Here is a 21928-nt window from a genome sequence, read left to right on the forward strand (position 1 = left end):
TGAAAAGTTTTAAGAATGTCCCCAGTATATAGCTGCCCCAGAGAAGTTATACCCCACCTCCCCCATACTTCTCTGGTATGTAAAGAGGACAATTCTGGAAAACCAAAGGTATTATCCAAAGGAGTATCCGGGTCCACACCCCGACCCCGTAAAATGGAGTGCACCGATTTCCAAATAAGTATAGCCTGTTTTATCAAGGGGACCTTAGACATTTTGATCTGTTCGCACAGAAGCATTTGAAGGGGGATGCCGCCCGGGTACTCCTGCATTATCAGTTGTGAGTGTAAAGCAAGAGGGTCGGAAACATTAACCCAGTCCCAGATGTGCGCCAGCCGAGCAGCATTATAGAATCTAAAAACAGGAAGGGCCAAACCACCAATTTGGGCCTAGATAAAGTATCAAGTTTCAATCGCGCCCTCTTGTTAGCCCATATCAATGATGACAACAAACCATCAATTTGTTTAAATATTTTTAGATTAATGTACACAGGAGATTGCTGGAGAACATAGAGGAGCTTGGGCTGAAATACCATTTTAATCAGGTTGACCCTGCTTGTGACAGTCAGGGGCAATTTTCCCCAGATCTTAACTTTAGAGCGAAGATAGGCTATCTGCGGTACAATATTAAGAGGGACATAGATAGTAGAGTTGTTCGACACCCACACTCCCAAGTATTTCAAATAAACCACCCACTTAAGTGGAAGAGGGAGCAAAGGAAACACCGGGGGTTCACCCTTGAGCGGAGTGATACAGGATTTAGCCCAATTTATTTTAAGTCCAGAGTAGCGTCCAAAAGTATTTATCATATGCAGAAGCCTGGGCATGGAGGTGGCATAGTCAATCACAAACAATAATAAATCATCAGCATATAGTGCTATTCTATACTCCCTATCCCCCACCCTGATTCCTAAGATATCATGGCTGGCTCGTATCAGGCAGGCCAATGGCTCAATAGCAACGGCAAACAGAGTGGGAGACAAGGGGCACCCCTGTCTCGTTCCCTGAAACAACGGAAAGGGCCGTGAAACATAACCAATCACTGAAACTCTGGCCATGAGTAAAGAATACAACAACTTAACATATTTTATGAAATTAGGGCCGATGCCAAATCTGCTCATAGTTTCCCAGTGAAAAGCCCACTCCATTGAATCAAAGGCCTTAGCGGCATCTAATGAGACTATAACAGGTGTCGGACTCCTCCCCGGGAACCTGAAAGTGGGTGAACAGACGTCTTAGGTTAATAGAAGTGGATCTGCTCGGCATAAAGCCCGTTTGGTCAGGGTGAATAATCTGTGTTATAACCCGATTGAGTCTATTCGCTAGAATCTTGGTCAATAATTTGATATCGGCGGGTAAAAGAAAGATTGGACGGTAGGACTCAACAAATCTAGGGTCTTTGTCTGGTTTAGGGATAACAATAATTAACGCCTCCGCCATCGAGGGAGGGAGCGTATTCTGTTCAAAAATAGAATTGAATAAGTGGAGTAGCTGGGGTACAAAAAAAAACAGGTTTTTCTTATATAATTCCGACGGGATACCATCCATACCCGAAGCTTAACTACCAGGAGATGCTTTAATCACAGCCTCAATCTCGTCTGATGCTAAAGAAGCTTTAAGGTCACGGGCATCAGCAAACATGGCAGTTGAATATTATGCATGTAATTAGTCAGTTCAATTAAGGGACAATCCAATTTAGACCTGTAGAGTTGCTGGTAATACTCAACAAATTCTGCTACAATTTGAGGGGTCCGATCTATACTGGCACCATCAGACCCAATAAGTGAAATTACCGTACAGGAGGAGCGATCACCCCGGGCAAGGTTAGCTAAATACTCGGTCTATCTCCCGTGGCATATATGACATGTGAAGAAAAGAGAAGCCTATGCTGGGTTTTTTCCAGCAGGTAGTCCTTCCATTCTTTTTGAGCAGACAGCCAAATAATTTTGGAACCATCTAGTCTATCCTGCAGGTAGGCCAGTTCAGAAGCAACAACCCGGGCTTCTAAATCAGTTTCCCTCTTCTTAAAGAAGGATTTCAGACCAGGTACTCGTTTGATCAAAGTCCCCCTCAGGAAGGTCTTAAACGCATCCCATAACAAAGAAATAGTGACTGTCCCCTTATTTAGCTCAAATAAATCCAACCAGGCAGCCTCCAAGTTGGAACCCGCCCCCATATGTGTCAACCAGAAGGGATTACATTTCCAAACCGCTTGACCTCGTTGCCAATTTAAATCTAAATTAAGTGTGAGAGTAGAGTGATCCGAGATGCCCCTCGTCTCATATCTAACACCATGGACCCTGGGAAGCAGCTCCTTAGAGAGAAGGGCCATGTCTATCCGAGAGAAGGAGGAGTGTGAATGTGAAAAACATGAATACTGTCTCAGAGAGGGGTGCCTCAACCTCCAAGGATCGGTCAGGCCCAGTTCAGAGACAATATCCGCAAATCGTGTACTCCCCGATTGAGAAAGAGATGGTACCACAGACAGCCTATCCAATGCAGTATCAAGGACATTGTTAAAATCCCCCAGGCAGATAGTGGGGACCCCCGGCGACAATGCCATAAAGCTCGCTACCTTTTTAAGTATATCGGGCAAATAGGAGAGTGGGACATAAACAGCTAGGAGAAGCAGGGGGAGAGAATTAATTTTACAATTTAAAAAAACGTATCTACCCCAGGGATCCGTTTGAACACTGATGAGGGAGAAAGGGACAGTCTTTTTGATAAGAACCAACCCCCCACGTGACGCTGAGAGTATGCATGGAGTGGAATGCCCAACCCACCCAAGGCTTTTTAAGGGACAATAGCTTACTACCCATTAAGTGGGTTTCCATGAGGCAAGTGATGTCAAATGCATACTGCTTGACCTGTCTTAGCACAAGGGGCCGCTTGATTTTGTCATTAAGCCCGTGCACATTCCAAGTCAGCACAGTAACCGTAGCCATGAGAAACGGTAATAAAGCAGGATGCCTGCAGACAGCCTTGGCCGGACCAGACCCACAAAAACACAATCACTCCTGCTCGTATTACAAATATAACAATGTCCGATACACAATGCAACCAGTAGTACAAAAACAACAAATAACTCGTAACAAAAACCCTCCCCCCACCCTGTACACCACCCAAAACCTGTAGCATACCTATTTCCCGAACTTAACCAAAACTACCCAAATGAAAGGTATACCAACTGTGGTATAAGCTAAACCATACACACTATACTAACCCCAGTAGCTATGGAAAAGGCGGAGCCAAGAATTTAATGACAACGAGGTGGGAGAGACTCCCAGCTAAAGTCTAAACCCCCCCTAGAGCTACCGCGACCCACAATTTAATTAATTAGAAAAATAGAGAAACATGGTGCATACAACAGCGTATAACAAAACAGAGAGAAACGCAGTATAAATTTGATCAAACAGCCAACTTCGTGTGGCCCGTTAAACTAGTCACAAATATTTAAACAGAAAGAATGAATCAGAGCCAAGCGCCCCTGTACCAGCAGTGCAGCAGCGGGCGCCATACAGCAACAAATGATACTTGCAGCGGGAGGCACATATGTCCAGTGTTCAGCCATCAGCAAGAGCTCTTCGGGCCGGAAAGTGTCTATCCAACTAGACTGTTGCCTCTCGAGGAGTGGAAAAAAAATGTGTTTCTCCATCGGCAACCACCCGCAATTTAGAAGGGAAAAGCATGGCGTAGCTACATTTAACTCATGAAGCCGTCGTTTGATCGGCATAAATTGGGCTCTGTCCTTCTGTACCCCTATTGCAAAGTCCGGGAAGACCGATATTTGGGTCCCATTCCACTTGAGGGGGCCATTGGTGCGTGCTAGTTTCAGTATAGTGTCCCGATCACGGTCATGAAGAAGTTTAGCAATGAATGTGTGGGGAGGTGCTCCAGGAGGTAATGGACGCATAGGGACCCTGTGGGCTCTCTCTACCGCAAAGTGTGACGTAAATTCCCCCGCACCAAACGTATCCAACAACCATTTCTCAAGGAACTGTTCAGGGTGAGCTCCCTCTTCCTTTTCAGGCAAACCAATAAAGCTGACATTGGTGGTCATTCTGAGTTGTTCGCTCGCTAGCAGTTTTTAGCAGCCGTGCAAACGCATTGTCGCCGCCCACTGGGGAGTGTATTTTCGCTTTGCAGAAGTGCGAATGCCTGTGCAGCAAAGCGCCTGCAAAAACATTTTGTGCAAAACAAGACCAGCCCTGTAGTTACTCTTCGTGTGCGTTGATTCTAACGTTGGAGGGTTGGCTCTTGACGTCACACACCCGCCCAGCGTTCGCCCAGCCACGCCTGTGTTTTCCCTGGCACGCCTGCATTTTTCTAAGCACTCCCTGAAAATGGTCAGTTGACACCCAGAAACGCCCCTTTCCTGTCAACCTTCTTGCGGCCGCCAGTGCGAATGAAAACGTCGCTAGAACCTGTGCACAAGCACAAAGGCCTTTGTACCCGTACGTCGCGCGTGCGCAACCATGCACAGAAATGCCGATTTTTAGCCTGATCGCTGCTCTGCGAACAACGGCAGCTAGCGATCAACTCGGAATGACCCCCATTGTTCCGGTATAAGCGACCTTCCATATCCGATAGTTTTTTGTGCACCTCAGTCATCTTGGATTCTAGGGTGGTAGTGCGCCTCCCAAGCGGTGCCACTGTGTCCTCAAGCGTGGAGACGCGCGTCTCAACCTCTCCAACCCGCTCCCGCACCCTTTGGAGATCTTGATGTATAATAGACAAGTCCACTTGTACTTGGCCAAGCTTGTCCGCAAGCCAGGCTTCACTAGCAGTCACTGCCTCCAAAACTTTTTGTAAAGCAGCATCCGAAGCCTCAGCAGAGGAGGAGCTTGTAGAGGGAGACGGTGGTGAAGAGGCAGGCCGCACATCACCCGCCAGCTGTTGTTGAGCAGGGGGGGTTCCTGGAATACTTCTCCAATTTAGCTGCAGCAGCAGCCGCAGAGTTATGATGATGTTTAACCATTGTAGTCGGCAGCAAGCAGGAGCAATGAATAGAAGGAATAATAATGCTGACCAGAAATCCCACAATACACAAATCTTCAGAAAAGCTGTCGGATAATCAGGGCAAATATGCAATACAGGAGATCTACCTGGCAGAGATGGCAGCAGCGATACAATATATTTCACCGACAGCGTGATGCTCACTACTGCAGCAGGGTGAGAAATGCAGAGGTTTGACCAGTATCAGGGAGGGAGGCAGTAGGGAGCGCACTCAGCGCAGGATGCCCAAAGAAGAATCAATAAATAATCCCAGTAGAGCTGTATGTCCCAGGGGAGACCTAGCGGCACTTTTCCACATGTGATGCAGGGCAATGAGGCAGGAAATGTCCAGCTGCCAGTCACTCTCAGGCAGCCTAAAGATTATAAGAATAAAAGAAAAAAAAAGAAACTAAGCCCACTACAGTGAGCACTGCTGCAGCATGAGGGCAACACTTGTGGTGACGGTGATGGCCCCAATTCCACAGAGACACCAGCCAGCTTGAGCTGGGCTCTCAGCAGGGGGAGAGAGATTGAGAGCCGGGTAAACAGCAGCGGGAGCACCACAGGTCCCAGGCGTCCCCAGGTCTCACAAGTAGCGGCAGTGAAGGGAGCCAGCGGGTGGGGAGAAGCCCCACCTCAAACCAACAGCAGGGATCAGCAGCTCGGGTCCCGGAGAGGAGGAGGCGGCAGAGAGGGCCGATGAGAGGAGTCCGGCAGAGTTATCAGCGCAGCGGTGAGCAGGGAGCACCACGTGACCTGGCCGTCCCCAGGTCACACCAGCAGCGGCAATAAGGAAGCCAGCGGGCGGGTAGAACCCCAAACTGCATCCGGTGGTGAGAATCAGCGACTCAGGTACCGGAGAGACGGAGCCAACAGAGAGGGCTGGTGAGAGGGATCCGGCATATCTCACAGCGCAGCTGTAAGCAGGGAATGGAGCGGCATCCCATGTGGCGCGGCTTCCTCTCGGGCCGCACAAATGAATCCTCCCACAGCGGGCAGCAGGGGCCAAATCCACATAAAAACAGGCACCAGGTTGCAGCAACCGATTATCCAGGGGTGGACCAACTTGTAGCCCCAGGGGAGTCTCAGGATGTATTATGAGGATTATGAAGCTGGAGAGCTACACAGCCAGTGAGCTACTCCATACCCGTCGTCTACATTTGTTTCTTAAAGTGCACATATACATATGTGTATAGTAATATGTATAAGGGATAAGCACACTGTAGGTAGCTGTTTTAGTTTCTGCCTGATGCAACAGAATAGCTACAGGGCCATTCCACTGTCACAGAGGGGACACTTGTACAAGTTATAATATAACAAGTTTGTTAAAAAGTAACACAAGGAAGTTTTTGTAAAAAAAAAAAAAAATGGCTATAATATCAAAGTGCGTAACTAGGCTTATATTATTTGGTTGAAAAAATAATAATAATCTTTATTATACCCAATACAATATCATTAAATGTAGTTGTCACATACAGGACAAGCCAAGTCCACCAACCTTTGTAAAGGAAACTTCTACTTTATAATTTCCCTCAGCTCCAAATTAAGAGCCTGTGTTATTTCTTTTTGAAAACCGATGAGCAAGAGCTATTATTTAACTTGTCAACCTATGTTGCAAACTCAAAAGATACATACAGTTGCTATAGATTTTTTTTACAGTGTCACGTATGGGACATTGTTTAATGGCACCACAGTATATACCCCCATGCTCCTTCATTACACCATGGTGACTGCTGCAGCGTAATAAGCTTTATGTTTAATTCACCAGATTTGCTCCCAAACAGAAGCCACTTAAAAAATGTGCGTGGAACGAAATTTCAACTTGGAACAGATTGTCTACAACAACTCTAGCGGGGGCAACAACATGTGAGAATTGGGATAGCATGGAGGATCATCTACAGGCAACTAAATTTATTAGCAAAAGTAAGCATGGGTTTGTAAGGAACAGATCATGTCAAACCAACTTAATTCGCTTCTACGAGGAAGTGAGCGAGAATCTTGAACAGGGAAAAGCAGTGGACGTGGTTTACTTAGATTTTGCAAAAGCCTTCGATACAGTGCCCCCTAGGAGACTGGTCCATAAATTAAGGGAACTTGGTCTAGGAAATACTATTTGTACATGGATAGGTAATTGGCTGGATAACAGGGTACAACGAGTAGTGGTCAACGGGATGTTCTCCAGCTGGGCACCAGTAGTCAGCGGAATACCACAAGGGTCCGTTCTTGGCCCACTGCTGTTCACTATATTTATCAATGATCTAGGAATAGGCCTGGAAAGCACAGTGTCAATCTTTGCAGACGATACTAAACTGTGTAAGGTAATTAATTCAGAAACCAATGTGGAGTCTCTACAGAATGACTTAGTTAAACTGGAAATCTGGGCGTCTAAATGGAAAATGGGGTTCAATATAGAAAAATGCAAAGTTATGCATTTTGGGACAAAAAACACACTTGCATCCTACACTCTAGATGGAGAAAATATAGGGGTAACTATGGTGGAAAAAGATTTGGGGGTGCTTAGATAATAGGCCTAATAACAGTACACAATGTCAAACTGCAGTAAAGAAGGCAAATAAAGTGCTTGTGTGCATTAAACGGGGCACTGAGACAAATGACGAGGATGTAATCCTGCCGTTGTACAAATCGTTGGTACGTCCGCACCTGGAATATTGTGTTCAGTTCTGGGCACCATATTATAAAAAAGATATCGGGAAACTAGAAAGAGTTCAAAGGCGAGCTACTAAATTGATTAAAGGGTTAGAGTCACCGGAATACGAGGAGAGGCTTACTAGGCTAAATATGTACACACTAGAAAAGAGGAGACTAAGAGGAGACATTATTAATATATTCAAACATGTAAAGGGTCATTACAAGGAGCTAGCGGCGGATTTGTTTATTAAAAGAACTCTGTATAGAACACGGGGGCACTCGCTGAGGCTAGAAGAGAGAAAATTCCGTACACAACGTAGGAAAGGGTTCTTCACGGTAAGAGCAATAAAGATTTGGAACTCACTGCCGGAGAAGGTAATAATGGCAGACTCTGTAAATGCATTTAAAAACGGATTGGACAAATTTCTAACTGGAAAACGTATCCAGGGCTTTAGCATTTAGCATATTGACATTAAAATTATCTGGGGGTGGTAGAAATCATAGCTGTCAATTGGTACTAAACATTAATTCAACAGGCACATTATAATGTGAACAGATTAACGCAGAATACAGGTTGAACCCGATGGGGATTTTGCCTCTTTTCAAACTCACTGACTATGTAACTATGTAACTTCATAGATGGATAACGTGATGAACCCTTTATTGAGATATCTTCTTAGGGGTGTATTCAATAGCAGTCGGAAACTGCCATCTTGTCGGAAAGACGTCAGTTTCTGACTTTTTTAGGTCGGAAGGGGCTCTGACCTATTCAATCGGGCTGCTTTTTTTCCGACAAGTCGGGAATTCTGACTTGTCGGAAAACACGTGGTTCGGCGGGTTAGCCGGGGATCCACGTGTTTTGTCGGATTCCACAGGTTTTGGCCCCGGTTCCGACAATGTCAATCCAACTTTTAAAAAAGTAAGGTTGGCATTGTTGGGAACGGCCAAATCTTGTTGGATTTGTCCTCTCATTGAATACTGAGATGTTGGATACTTTCAGTTGGAAAGGATCCGACATCTATTGAATACACTAGTGAGCAATGTTTAACATTTTAATGCACGTTCCTGTGGATGTTGCCATCTTTTCCAGTTGTTGAACATGTCACCTCTCTGAAAACCAGTTTACACACTTTTATTTTTTTTTACAACTTCACCCTCTACAATTTTTTGTATGTTTGCCGTTCTAACATTCAAGAGCAGCACTTTTCATCTCAAGTACCATAAACATGCCATGTTTATAAGGATATCTTCCATGGTAAATGGTAGGATACTGACCAAGCTATATAAAACAAATCTTCTGTCAATGATTAATAGCCCTTTCACACATAACCCGGCGCGGACCCTGGACACTGAAAATGGGTTGAAGCCGGCAGTGATGTGCAGTCAGGGTAGGGAAAGCCTCTCCTGTCATACTCCAGAGTTTTGACCATAAAAATGATTAGAATAATACAAAGATGTTTATACCCTATAAATATCATCTTTGTTTTATTCGAATCCTTTTTATAGTGCAGCTCACCACCAAATGATATGTGTGTGTGTGTAAATCTAGTTCTGATACTTGCCAGTTCCTCCCCCGCCATTGACCTAATTGGAAGCCAAGGTTTCAATACTTACCTCCTTTCACTCCTGGGTGATGGACCCGGGTTATTCCTTCATATTACTTCCGTCTCACATTGGATGCTTGGAGATGATATAGGGGGACATTTACTAAGCAGTGATAAGAGCAGAGAAGTGAGACAGTGGAAAAGTTGCCCCATCAACCACTCAGCAGCTCTGTATAATTTAATAGTATGCTATAGTATATATATAGATATATATAGATTATAGTATAGTATAGATGTTACTTCAGTGCTGATTGGTTGCCATGTGCACTTCTCCACTGGCTCACTTCTCTGCTCTTATCACTGCTTTGTAAATGTCCCCCATAATCTCCAAGTGCTACAGTCCCTGTCAATCAACTCCTTTTATGCATGGCATTGGGCTCGATTCAATTCAGTGCAAACTGAATAGCACCGTGAAGGAGGCCCCAGAGATATTCAATTCAGTGCGCTGTTATGTCGGAGAATGCTGGTTCTCCTGCCTTATACATGGTGTTTAATCGCGAGAACTGGCATTCTCCGATTTAAGTGCCTGGTGGGATGCTGTTTCCGCTGCACTAAGGGCAGAAAATAGCATCACACCAGTAGTTTTGTCGGATTTCTGCTCACACCCCAGGAAGGGTGTGAGAAGAACTCCTCTACTTGGGAATAACATTGAGCTGAATTGAATAGCTCCTTCCGGACGCTATTCAATTCGCATTGAATTGAATGGACTCCATTGTGATCTAGGTCATGCATTTCTGACCACAGGCGACATGGGTCGGAACAGGGAATAACCCTTGTACCAAGCAGTGTCCTGGTCGGGTCTGTTCACAAATAGCCAAGACCCAGGTTGTGTACCAAGCCACAGTAATATCCTTGGTAGAAAGGGTATGTGTTAAAGCGATAAGTACTCCATAAAACATGATCTTTAGAGGTACCCGAATAACTGTATAGGGAGATGATTTACTAAAGCCATAGTAGACCTAATTGTGGCACTAACACTATTGTAAGCCCATGTATTACACTAATGTAAGACTTAAGGTGCATACACACTGATCGCTTTTCCCCCATGCCCAGCGATGTCAGCGGGGGTGAGCGGCTTTCCATAGCAGGACGCTATGGAAAGTCGCTCACCCCGCCGTTCATCTAATACCAGTAGATGAACGGCGTCCGCCAGCGAGGAAGCGGGAGCGCGCATCAGCACTCACTGCTCATCGCTTATCCATACACACTGGGCGCCTTTGAGCTGAACGCAGCTCAACACACCAAAAGTGACCTGCTTTCATCTCAAAATCGCCCACTGTGTATGGGCCTTTAGCCCACGTGATACACTATTGTAAGACTTAGCCCATGTGTCAGGGGCCCTGACGCACAGCACGTCCACTGACAATTAATTCTCGCAGTATTGCCAGACGAGTACCATTTGTTAGGGATCCAGCAAGCGCCACAGGTCCGCTGACATGGGATAATAACACACTGCCACCACCCACAAATTAGTCTTACATAAAACCCAGGGAAGTTGTGGGTCTTCCGCCACACTTTTGTTACGAATTGCGCATATGCAGCGGTTCCCTAGCATCCAAGCAGTCTGCTGACAAGGCTTCTATTTCCGCAATCAATTACTATTTCCAATTGCACAGGCTCAGCAACACAGACCTCCACGCAGTATGGCTGTGTGCCTACTGTTTCAGCAATCATTAACACCTCTGTATGACAATTGTGCATAGGCTCTGCGACCAGACGTCCATGCAGTACATTGTCGCATCCTACTTGCCCATTCAGCACAATTTATAGCATAATTTAGCAAATCCAACAGTCTCTCCAAAGAATTTGGGGTTCTGTGAGCATGTATATGATAGATTAAAATAACGTTTATTTTACCAAAAAAAAAAGGAGGACAATGCTTATTTTATAAAGTTACAAAAAGTAGTGGTTACAAAATAAAAAAAGAGTTAGAAAGGATATACATACAGGTAAGCAAAGAAGTAAATAAAAACAGGATTAACTTACAGCCTTAATCACGCAGCTAAGTCTGTCCGCAGGGTAACGGTGAGAAATATGTAGAGACTACAGGCAAAAGCCCATCCTGGATGTACCCCAAGTTTTTCAGCCTGAACACCAGCTGCCAACACTTTTTATTAGCAGAACATCACACCTTTGTGATGTCATCTGAGGCCCTGCCGATTAGCTGATTCAAAATGGAATCCTTGGACCTCCCATGATTTGCTCATACAGCTTCTAACTGAAATTCACATAATTGGACATAACTTCCCCGGTGAAATCATAATCTTAGATCTGGGGTGTCCATTCAACCCTGTGCTTTTTTAGAAACAATATGAATTTAAATATCCTGTGTTTGTTACATGGGATAGTGGAGAGGTTTTATATCTTGGAAACGGTGCTTCTCAGAGATATGAAAAACACAGTCCACCTCCGTATATACTAGGTCTCTCTATGGGGAAACTTATATGCATTTAGGGAGTTTTGAAACACTAATTTTACTCCATATTCCATATCCCATATGATGTTCCCTTAGTCTAATGTAGTGCAGTCACCTTATGTACAGTATATGTCTCAATACACATGTGGTCTAATGATCCCCCTGTGGGATGCTTTCCTTGAGATGCCAACAGACAGAAGACTGTCCTGTCAGGTAATTGGCATTTTCCTTTGAATTCAGTTATCTTTGAAGTAAAGGTGGGTACACACGGAGAGATCTGTGCTTAAATTCTAAGCAATTTGACTAGATTGCTTAGAAGTTAAGCACGGATCTCTTGTGTGTATGCCCCCCAGCAATAGCGATGCGCGGGCCCGCGCCTCGCTATCCCCGGTGCTAGATTGGCCTGCATGCAGGTACAATCTAGCACATCGCTTATTTCAACCACTGGGTGAAATGAGCGTCCCCCCCCTCGCTCAGCACACATTGCGCTGTTCTGAGCAGGGGGAGAGATGTGTGCTGATCGGTCTGTGATAGAACACTCAGCACACATCTCTGCCCGTGTGTACTGGCCTTAAAGACCCGACATCACCCCCAGGCCTTACTAGACCTGAATTAGCATTGGCATGCTAAGGATCCCCTTTGGTGAGTACTATGGCAATCAGATGTTAATCTGATTGCCAACTCCTGTCTTTACCTATGTCCCAAATCCCAATTCTTATAATTAATATCTCCTAAGTGTGAAGAGGCTTTTCAAGAATATACAGAGATACATCAGTGATAGATAACATATATATGTCAAATGGATCTCTTGCCCAGGACACACAGCTTATGTATTCTAATGAATTTAACAACAGGTATTCATTTATTGGCGTGTCCTGGACCAGGGTACCTCTGCTGGAAACCCAGGACACATTTCCAAAGGGACCTCCTACACCTGAATTAACATTAGAATGCCAACATTACGTTTTGTGGGCTAACGAGAGCTTCCCTAAATCAGCTGTCTCTGTTAATTGACAGAGCAGACTCATGCATCATAGCAAACTAATCAATTTATAGATAAATGGGCATCAGATTCATAACCCCATTTAAAAACAACATAATTTCAACTACCTTATTAATATGAGATTCTGCCCTAATAACTCTGATCCTCACACCATGTGATACATGATGTCACCTTTTCAGGCGATAAAAGGACTGTAGTTTTCGGTGAAGAACTTCATGCTTCTTGTTTTATGAATTAAAATATTTATTAAACCAACATTTTTTCCACAAATAAGTGCATTACCCAGTGTAATACAGACATCATTATTAACAGACCTACAACCAACAGAGCTATTGTTTGTCATATGTGCAAATGAAAGAATTCCCATCCTGATGGGCAGGTGTCAGCGTGACATCAGAATACATTGATGGATACGTATATAAACCAGAAGCAAGAAAAGTTAAAAGCCTTTTATATAAACATATATACAAAACAGAATGAAATGAGCTCACATAAATACCTGTTTAATAATATAAATACTAGCCATGAGTAGCAGGAGTGTACATAGTAGGAAATAAATCAGGTTGTAGGCAATACCAGAATGAGTAGTTTGTGACAGATGTTTTCCTTGATGATAAGAATTCTCTGTCACCACCTGGAACAATAATTATTATCATATTACATACCTTAACGCCAAATGGCAAATTATCTTCAGTAGTTCAGTGTTCTAGGTCATAGAAGAGTAGAAGGTGCCAGAATGTGAGCCTTAATTGCAGTGTGATGTGACAACACCACTTCACAAGGCTGAGGGGGGTATGTACTAAGCAGTGATAAGAGCGGAGAAGTGAGCCAGTGGAGAAGTTGCCCATGGCAACCAATCAGCACTGAAGTAACGTCTATAATTTGCATACTATAAAATGATACAGAACTGCTGATTGGTTGATGGGGCAACTTCTCCACTGACTCACTTCTCCACTATTATCACTGCTTAGTAAATGTCCCCCTGAGTCAGAGTCCGTATAGAAAGCTCTGTGATAAGGTGGCTTCTTTTCACACCAGTTTCCATGGTGCTTCGTATACAGATTCAGTGTACACACTTTCACAATCACTCTGTTGATCTGGTGAATGTGTTCAGTAGAACAGTGTGACCCCCCTGTCAGCCTCCTGGGAGCCCCATACACACTGTCCTAGAAATAGCTCAGTGTACGGGCTCTATGGGATTGGGATTTTGGCCTGACAAATATTAAACAGCACATGTTCCTGGCGGTTGCATGAGCATTGCAAGCCTTTTATCAGCTGACGCACCTGCATCGGCAGAGCGGTATCAGGAAAACGGGCCAACGATTGTATAAGTGTGTACCCACCTTATGTCACATACAGATAAACAAATGCTGCATATCAAATTAATCAGTGTAGTCTCTTGAAGCAGTTTTGTTGCATCATACTGCGAAAGATGTGAAAAAGATGCCACACCGCTTGGCACGACTCACTCGCACCAGGTGTCTTGCTCCACATGGCGTATTGAGGCTAGGTGTAGGCGGACACATTTGTATGGTTGGAAACTTCTGCCTATTGGAGGCCAGTTAACAAAGAGCTGAACATGCAAGAGCGTGCTGGGAAGCTGTGCAGGCCTGAATACTAACTTTAATGGCCTGCCTGGAAAACCTTGTGCATTTTCAGGGCACTTATACACAGGCTCTTCATATGTGTGGGGAGCAGAGCCGGCCTTATGCATAGGCAAACTAGGCAAATGCCTAGGGCAATTGGTATGCTTAGGGGCACCAGCAGCTTCTGCTGATTAAAATGATATGCGGCATGCCTATATTCTGTGTTTGACTGTGGCTGTATCTGTATACGTTACAGTGTATTCCTGGAAATCACTGTAATGTAGCATTTAGTATGCAGATACAGCCGCAGTCGCACACAGAATATAGGCATGCTGCATATCATTTTAATCAGCAGAAGCTGCTTGTGCATCCTAGCCACAAAGTAATGCAAATAAGATGCATTTTCATAAACAAAAGGCGCCCGACATTAGCAGAGCTGCCAGCTGACTCATGCCAGGCATCTCCTGCAGAACTAGCAGCGGTGCTAGGGGGCACCAGCCAAAATCTTGCCAAGGGCATCATATTAGTTAGGGCCGGCTCTGGTGGGGAGTAATGTTCCCTGCTAAGTATGGCTGGTTTGTTGTCCATATGAGAACCACAAGAAGTGATGGATCAATAATAGAAAGCTGTGCGTGATCATGTTTATACACCTGGCCAGATATAATAAGCATCCTTAAAGGTCAAACCTCCCTTACTGGCCTTAAGCAAAGCATTTTAAACTCAACAATACTGATGGCCAGGTTCTTTCTGACAGTATATATATAACATTGTAGTCACTACATGTAAAATGGCTCATGAGTTAAATATTCCTTATATAAAAAATATTTTTTATCTACTATATAACCTTTTCCTTGAATTCACACACCTCTTTCAGATAGAAATGATCATAATACACTGCTTACTTTACACAATCAGAAAAAAAACACACAGCACTAAAACTCATAGTATAACTATTATGATAAATTTAGGAGCCAAACAGATTGTATGGAGCCAATGGAGTATAGAAACTTTTCAAGAAAAGACAAGTCCAAATAGACCTATGTCAAGCCTGGCCAACCTGTGGCTCTCTAGCGGTTGTGAAACTACAAGTCTCAGCATGCACCTGCCACTTTTGCTATTAGGGAATGCTTAAACTGTGGCAGGGCATGCTGGGATGTGTAGTTTCACTAGAGCTGGAGAGCCACAGGCTAGCCAGGTCTGACTTACCTAGCAAAATCCTGTTCCTTTCATGTAACTGAGGAGATTATTGAGGGTATCCAATTAGCCACAGTCAATTACCGTGGCTAATTGTCTCGCTGGGGGCTATCCTATTAGCCCCGATAAGCTGGCGCGAGCCGAGGCTTATAGAGGATTTTGTTTCACCTGCCTCAGTTAGGCGAAACCAAATCCCCGGAAACAGCCTGTGTGTTTCCGTGAGAAAATTTATTTTTTTACAGGCGGACCAATTGAATAGCCTGTAAAAAAATATCTGTGAAACATCGGGAAAATGTTTCACCGATGTTTCTTCTCAGGTAATTAGATACCCCTATATGAATCTGTGTTCTTACTTATGTACTTGTTAGCTCAGGTCACCCCTTTCATGCATACCATGACCATCATAAACTGAGACTGTTGTAGGTGTCGGATGACGAACACTCTGGCCTCAGCACTCCCACAAAATGGAGGTGAAACGCCTCAATTTTTTGAGAAATGGCTGCAGTCGCCACCCCACAACGGCTGCGCACTGTCAATCTCGACATCTGCAGCCATAGTGTGTCCAACGACACAGGACCCGTACTGCATATGTGCAGTATAGGCCGGGCCTTTGCGCATAGTATCGTATGTCGGTACTTTGCATCCAATGTGTCTGATGCGTCGGGCCCTGAATTAGGCCTATTGCCAAGCCATGCCTAGTGTGGTGTGTGCCCTCTACAATTCTGAAAACAGAGAATGTATTTTATTACATCTGGCACAATAGCCTCCATTTGATCAGCCCTGATCTATATGAATTTGTGTTGTGTATGTAATATTGATAATTGTATAGGAATGATGTATGACAAACTTTATCTCTTTTTCTCTCTCAGAGCATATCCTGTGGAATAGTGGCCATTGTCCTCTCACGCTACCTTGCACACATTTCTTTGGTGAGAGAGCATATAACGTATGGGTGCTATTTAAATGTTGGCAATGGGAAAATTAATGGGGTTTATGGGATTTTCTGCCTTTTTCATGTTTTAATGAATGACTGTATCCATGTGTTTATGTACTAACCATGTGTCTTGTCTTGCAGCGTTGGGCAGCAGTGATTCTAAGTATAATTAATGTGGTGCTCTCTGCTGCCTGCACTGTAGGCCTTGCTGTATCAGTCATAATCACTGTGGCCAATGGAGGTCGCACATTACTGTCCTCATGTACGTTCAGCAATCTGCAGACTATACAGATCTCCTATGAGTGTCCTTTTGATCCTACACGAATCTATGTAAGTAATGGAGAATGACTGCACTCTGACAACTGTTGTGTGAAAGGGATGTAGTTGGAATCCCGACGGTCCAAATACCGACGCCGGAATCCTGACCAACAGAATGGCGGCAGCGCCACCACAGGTATTCCCGCTCCTGGGTGTCCACTACACCCATGGAGTGGGAATAGAACCTGTGGCAAGCGAAGCGAGCCACTGAGCCTGCAGCGTGGCAAGCCCGCAAGGGTCTTCGTTCCGCTCACTCCCCTGCCAGCATTCTGACGTTCGGGATTCCGGCGTTGGTATTTTGACCGCCGGGATCCAGTACCCAACCCGTGTGTAACATAGATTGTAGCAGACTATGGCCTACATAATGACTACTTATTTTACAGAGCACCACACTATGTCTCTGGGTGATTTCAGTATTACTGGATGCTGCAGAGGTTGTATTCAGCGCACGCTGCTATTTTACTGTAATCCAGCTGATGAATGTCCGCCTGTGCCACAAGAGGAGAAGGAAAGTGAGTGTACATATGTAGAAATGATTTGTTATGTGGAATGGATGAATTGTTCTTGCTTTTATGCACTCCCATGAAAAAGACAACTTTATTCAGAAGTGAGGATAAGCACAGAAGACTTGGAGCCTAATTCAGACCTGATCGCAGCAGCAAATTTGTTAGCTAATGGGCAAAACTATGTGCACTGCAGGGTGGGGGGCAGATATAACATGTGCAGAGAGAGTTATATTTGGTTGGGTTATATTGTTTCTGTGCAGGGTAAATTCTGGCTGCTTTATTTTTACACTGTAATTTAGATGTCAGATTGAACACAATTCTGTCTAGACATGTCACACCTTCCCCACCTGCAGTGCAGTGCACATGGTTTTGCCCATTAGCTAACAAATTTGCTGCTGCGAACAGGTCTGAATTAGGCCCTTGATCATTTAGCATTTTGGCAACAGTTAGATTTTTTATACTGCATATACCCGTTTTATAAGTATTTATTTTATTTTCCTGTATTGGCCTATACATGTTTTGTAAAGCACATAACTGTTTATATGACGGAGCAAGGGTTTTTTATGTCAGTACAAATTAAACATGACTACAGTATCTTCAGGGCTTTGCTTTTGTTCATATGTGTAGATCTAAATATTAGAATATGGAAAATTTTAGGATGCCTTCACCACCTATTAAATATTATCATCCTATATGTTGCTTGTTTGACGCTTATTTGGCTACAGTTGGATCCAGGACTGCATTGATGCATCATGCTATATTTTAGTTAATGTCTTATTGTTATGGATTTTCTTAATTTAAATACATTGCTTATACTTAACTGTGTCCATCTAGGATGAGCAAAAGTCTTCACAGTAGTAGGAACTGTTTATCTCCACTCATAGCTCATTAAGGGGTATATGTACTGAGCCTAAAATCTCTTTATTTTAGTGCTTTACCAGGGCACAATTATAATTACTGTCATGCATGTGCAAAGCCCATCATTCTGCGCAAAGACCTGTTTAAATACAGAGCCATATGACTTGGTAAATATCTTGGTGTGCTAAACAGCTGTGTGACACCATAACATCTTTAGCAGGCTGTGCTGCACTGTCTAATCGTGGCCAATTAATTGTAAAATGATTATCATTGACAATAAATAATTAAAACTTGGGACTACCCATCTTCAACTCAATTTTAGCCTTGTATCATACACAAAATAAGTAACTTTCATTATAATGTTCCTTTAAACAAGAAACTTGAGTAGGGGATCCTTTTAGTTAATCATAATTTATGGTAACACAGATGGACTATATTAATACAGTAGTCTGTTTTAGTCACTCCGCCAAGTCATTAATTCTCAAAAAATAAATACAATTTCCAATGACAAACAATGGATAAATGTTGTAAGTCAGTCAGAATGTCTCATTAATCAAGATTCTGTAACCTTAATGATCAACCAAATTTTTACGACAGAAGAGAGACTTGTGCCCTCAGCTATTACCCTACACATTATGTAAGCCCATGTAGATAAAAGTGATTGGATGATTAATTGTCAACTTGGACCAAAGCAGTCTGTTCTCTGCGTTCTGTTGTAGGTCAGAATACAATTTCCTCGAGAAGAAGAATGTTTGAATGCAGAACAAGAAGACCTAAATGGAAATGGCAGCCAAAGTGAGTGGCTTTGACACATGGACTGTATATGGACACATGCCACTGTCGGCAGGAACGGTGCACAGCATGCTACTGTTTAAATATCCAGCACTGAAGATCTTCCAGAAGAATAACTGTGCAGCAGGACCCTATATTTAAATGGTGCCGTGTATACAATGGCATGTTGGATGTGTGCGTTCAGGAAGTGGGTAAGATTTGTTTACACTGAAGATGCTATATGGTACAAGCTGTGTTTGGCACCAGTATCATGTCTGCAGATTCAATGTGTGTTTATCGTTTTTTTACTTTTACATGGGTGCTGCCAGGAACTTGAGCTATATGCACTGAGTAGACCTACACAGTATTCAGGACATGGACATAAACCTTAATTTCTTACAGAAAAATGGACGGCGTTGCCCCTTTACTGGGTATTTTACAGTGGTAAAAGGTATGATTCATTGCAGTCTCAACTGCAGTCTCTTAATGGAGACAGCTTCAATAAAAAGCAAGCTTTGTTCACTGCAAATATATAGCATTGACAGACTGACGGTATTGACTATAGTTTCCAACAATACTGCTGAAATCTGCTGTGCCGGACAGACACCTACTGAGAGAATGGGCGATTGACAAAAAACACATGACCAGGCTACGTTCACAGTATCCAGTTTGTTCTGGTCAGACAGTCACATGAGCAAGATAATAGTATATAATAATAAATTCAACTATTCGCTTTACTGCAGTTTAAACAGTAAGTATAGGTATGGCTGCAGTGTCCTGTGTGGATGGGCCATATCACTAAGATATAGCTGTAGTAGTTATATACCTTGCTTTATGGTCAACTTATAAACAGAAAGGAGTAATTCACATGTGTTGTTTTGCTCTTAAACGCAGGAATCAGTGGATGTACAAATTTCTTAACCACAGAAGGACAAACACCAGTGTGGGAAGTGCAAATCTAGACAATATAATAATCTATAATCTACCCACCCAACCCCTAATAAATATATTAAATGTAACGTGCATAGTTACTCCCTGCATTAGTGCAACCAAACCCACTGCTGCTCCCTCAGAATAGTCCATCTTCTTTAACGGTCAAGCAGTCTGTATCAAAGCAAAACAGCTGATGACCAGATATTTTACTCTGCAACAAAACATATCGTGCAGTGTGTCTCTGGTCATATTACACACTTCATAATGCCCAACCCACCCTTCCCTTGTGCCCATTTTCTCCATGCAACCCATGGTTATTCCATATAATAAACATAATACAAGATTTAGAGTAATAAATAAATAGGGGGTAGGAAGTGGATTGATTGGTTGGCAGTGCAATCATGTCCATCTAATGCCCAAAAGGATTCTGGGACATGCCGCTGTGCAGAGACGAGGCATTGCCACTGGAAGAAATGGAGGTTTCCCAGGCTGCAACAAGGCTCAGAACTGTGAGGCCGTGCTGGGATCACACTGCAGTAACCGTACGATAGATGGGTCACTCTTGGCACCTTTAATAAACTCCTCCAAGGATAGCTTACCTGGAATGAAGAGCAAAACAGGAGCTGAGAGGATAATAATAGTGTAGCAATATCGAGCCAATTTAAATGGCTCTGTAAGGTGTGTGAACATGAACATTTCCAAAGTGCTGTGTACTGTGTACTGTGAATGTGTCCAGTTTCCATATGCTCCCTCTGCCCAGAAAGAAGCATGAAATATTGTTGCACCCTACAGTACATGCTAATGCAGTGTTCCAGCTTCAATGTCAGTTATGCTCTCTCCGGGGGGTATATTTACTATACTGTAGCTTGATTTTCAGCTTTGAGGGATTTGGCATTCGATTTTGATTGAAGAGATTTACTAAAGGCAAAATTGAATGTCAAGTCGATTCTAAAACCGAATTCAACTCAAATCCCACTCAAAATCGAATTTATGAAAAAAATGAATGTTTTCCCATAGTCTAATATAGGATCCCCTCATTTATTAAAATTCAATTTGAAATTGAACAGTACATCGAACTTCAAATCCCCAGATGAATTGACTCATGTTAGACATTCGATTTGTGCTTCTAAACATCATTCTATTGGTAGCAGGGGTGGATTGGGATCGAACACCAGCCCGGGAAATTTATGGAAGCAGCCCTAATGGGGGCGGAGTCTGTTGAGGGGGAGGGGTCTGTTAAGAGGGTGGGGTCACTCCTCAGAGGTCCTGATTCTGACATAGCCACAGTTGGGGCCTCCATTGCTTTACGTTATGTTAATGTTTACCTGCGCCTTTATGCATATGCTGCTACAATGCCCTTCCCTGATGTACATCTGTACATCTGAATATACAAGGACTGATATGCCTACTTTCACTGTCTACTTCTGATTTTATTGATTTTTCATTCTCAAACCCCTTTTTTTTAACCTTATATGTTTCAAAGTGCAAGGAGGGGGAGCACACACTACATACAGCACAGTACAGGGAGGGAGCACACACTACATACAGCACAGTACAGGGAGGAGGAGCACACACTACATACAGCACAGTACAGGGAGGGAGCACACACTACATACAGCACAGTACAGGGAGGAGGAGCACACACTACATACAGCACAGTACAGGGAGGGAGCACACACTACATACAGCACAGTACAGGAAGGGAGCACACACTACATACAGTACAGGAAGGGAGGAGGAGCACACACTACATACAGCACAGTACAGGGAGGGAGCACACACTACATACAGCACAGTACAGGGAGGAGGAGCACACACTACATACAGCACAGTACAGGGAGGGAGCACACACTACATACAGCACAGTACAGGGAGGAGGAGCACACACTACATACAGCACAGTACAGGGAGGGAGCACACACTACATACAGCACAGTACAGGGAGGGAGCACACACTACATACAGCACAGTACAGGGAGGGAGCACACACTACATACAGCACAGTACAGGGAGGAGGAGCACACACTACATACAGCACAGTACAGGGAGGGAGCACACACTACATACAGCACAGTACAGGAAGGGAGCACACACTACATACAGCACAGTACAGGAAGAGAGCACACACTACATACAGCACAGTACATGGAGGGGCACACACTACA

At 43.8% G+C, this 21928-nt stretch overlaps 2 protein-coding genes across 2 annotated transcripts in view; one reads left to right on the top strand and one right to left on the bottom strand.

Moving 5' to 3' along the window:
- TMEM54 (transmembrane protein 54) overlaps positions 1-18868 on the top strand; it is a 42138-nt gene extending 23270 nt beyond the window's left edge. Inside the window, exons 3-6 of the mRNA XM_063954130.1 lie at positions 16313-16372; positions 16519-16707; positions 17079-17207; positions 18779-18868. Coding sequence (XP_063810200.1) covers positions 16313-16372; positions 16519-16707; positions 17079-17207; positions 18779-18868 — 468 coding nt within the window. The remainder of the gene's footprint in view (positions 1-16312; positions 16373-16518; positions 16708-17078; positions 17208-18778) is intronic.
- Positions 12883-21928, bottom strand: part of HPCA (hippocalcin) — a 112723-nt gene continuing 103677 nt past the window's right edge. Inside the window, exon 4 of the mRNA XM_063954131.1 lies at positions 12883-20362. Within this exon, the coding sequence (XP_063810201.1) occupies positions 20265-20362 (98 nt within the window). The 3' untranslated portion in view covers positions 12883-20264. The remainder of the gene's footprint in view (positions 20363-21928) is intronic.

The sequence above is a fragment of the Pseudophryne corroboree genome, chromosome 2 (assembly GCF_028390025.1).
Source record: "Pseudophryne corroboree isolate aPseCor3 chromosome 2, aPseCor3.hap2, whole genome shotgun sequence".
NCBI lineage: Eukaryota > Metazoa > Chordata > Amphibia > Anura > Myobatrachidae > Pseudophryne > Pseudophryne corroboree.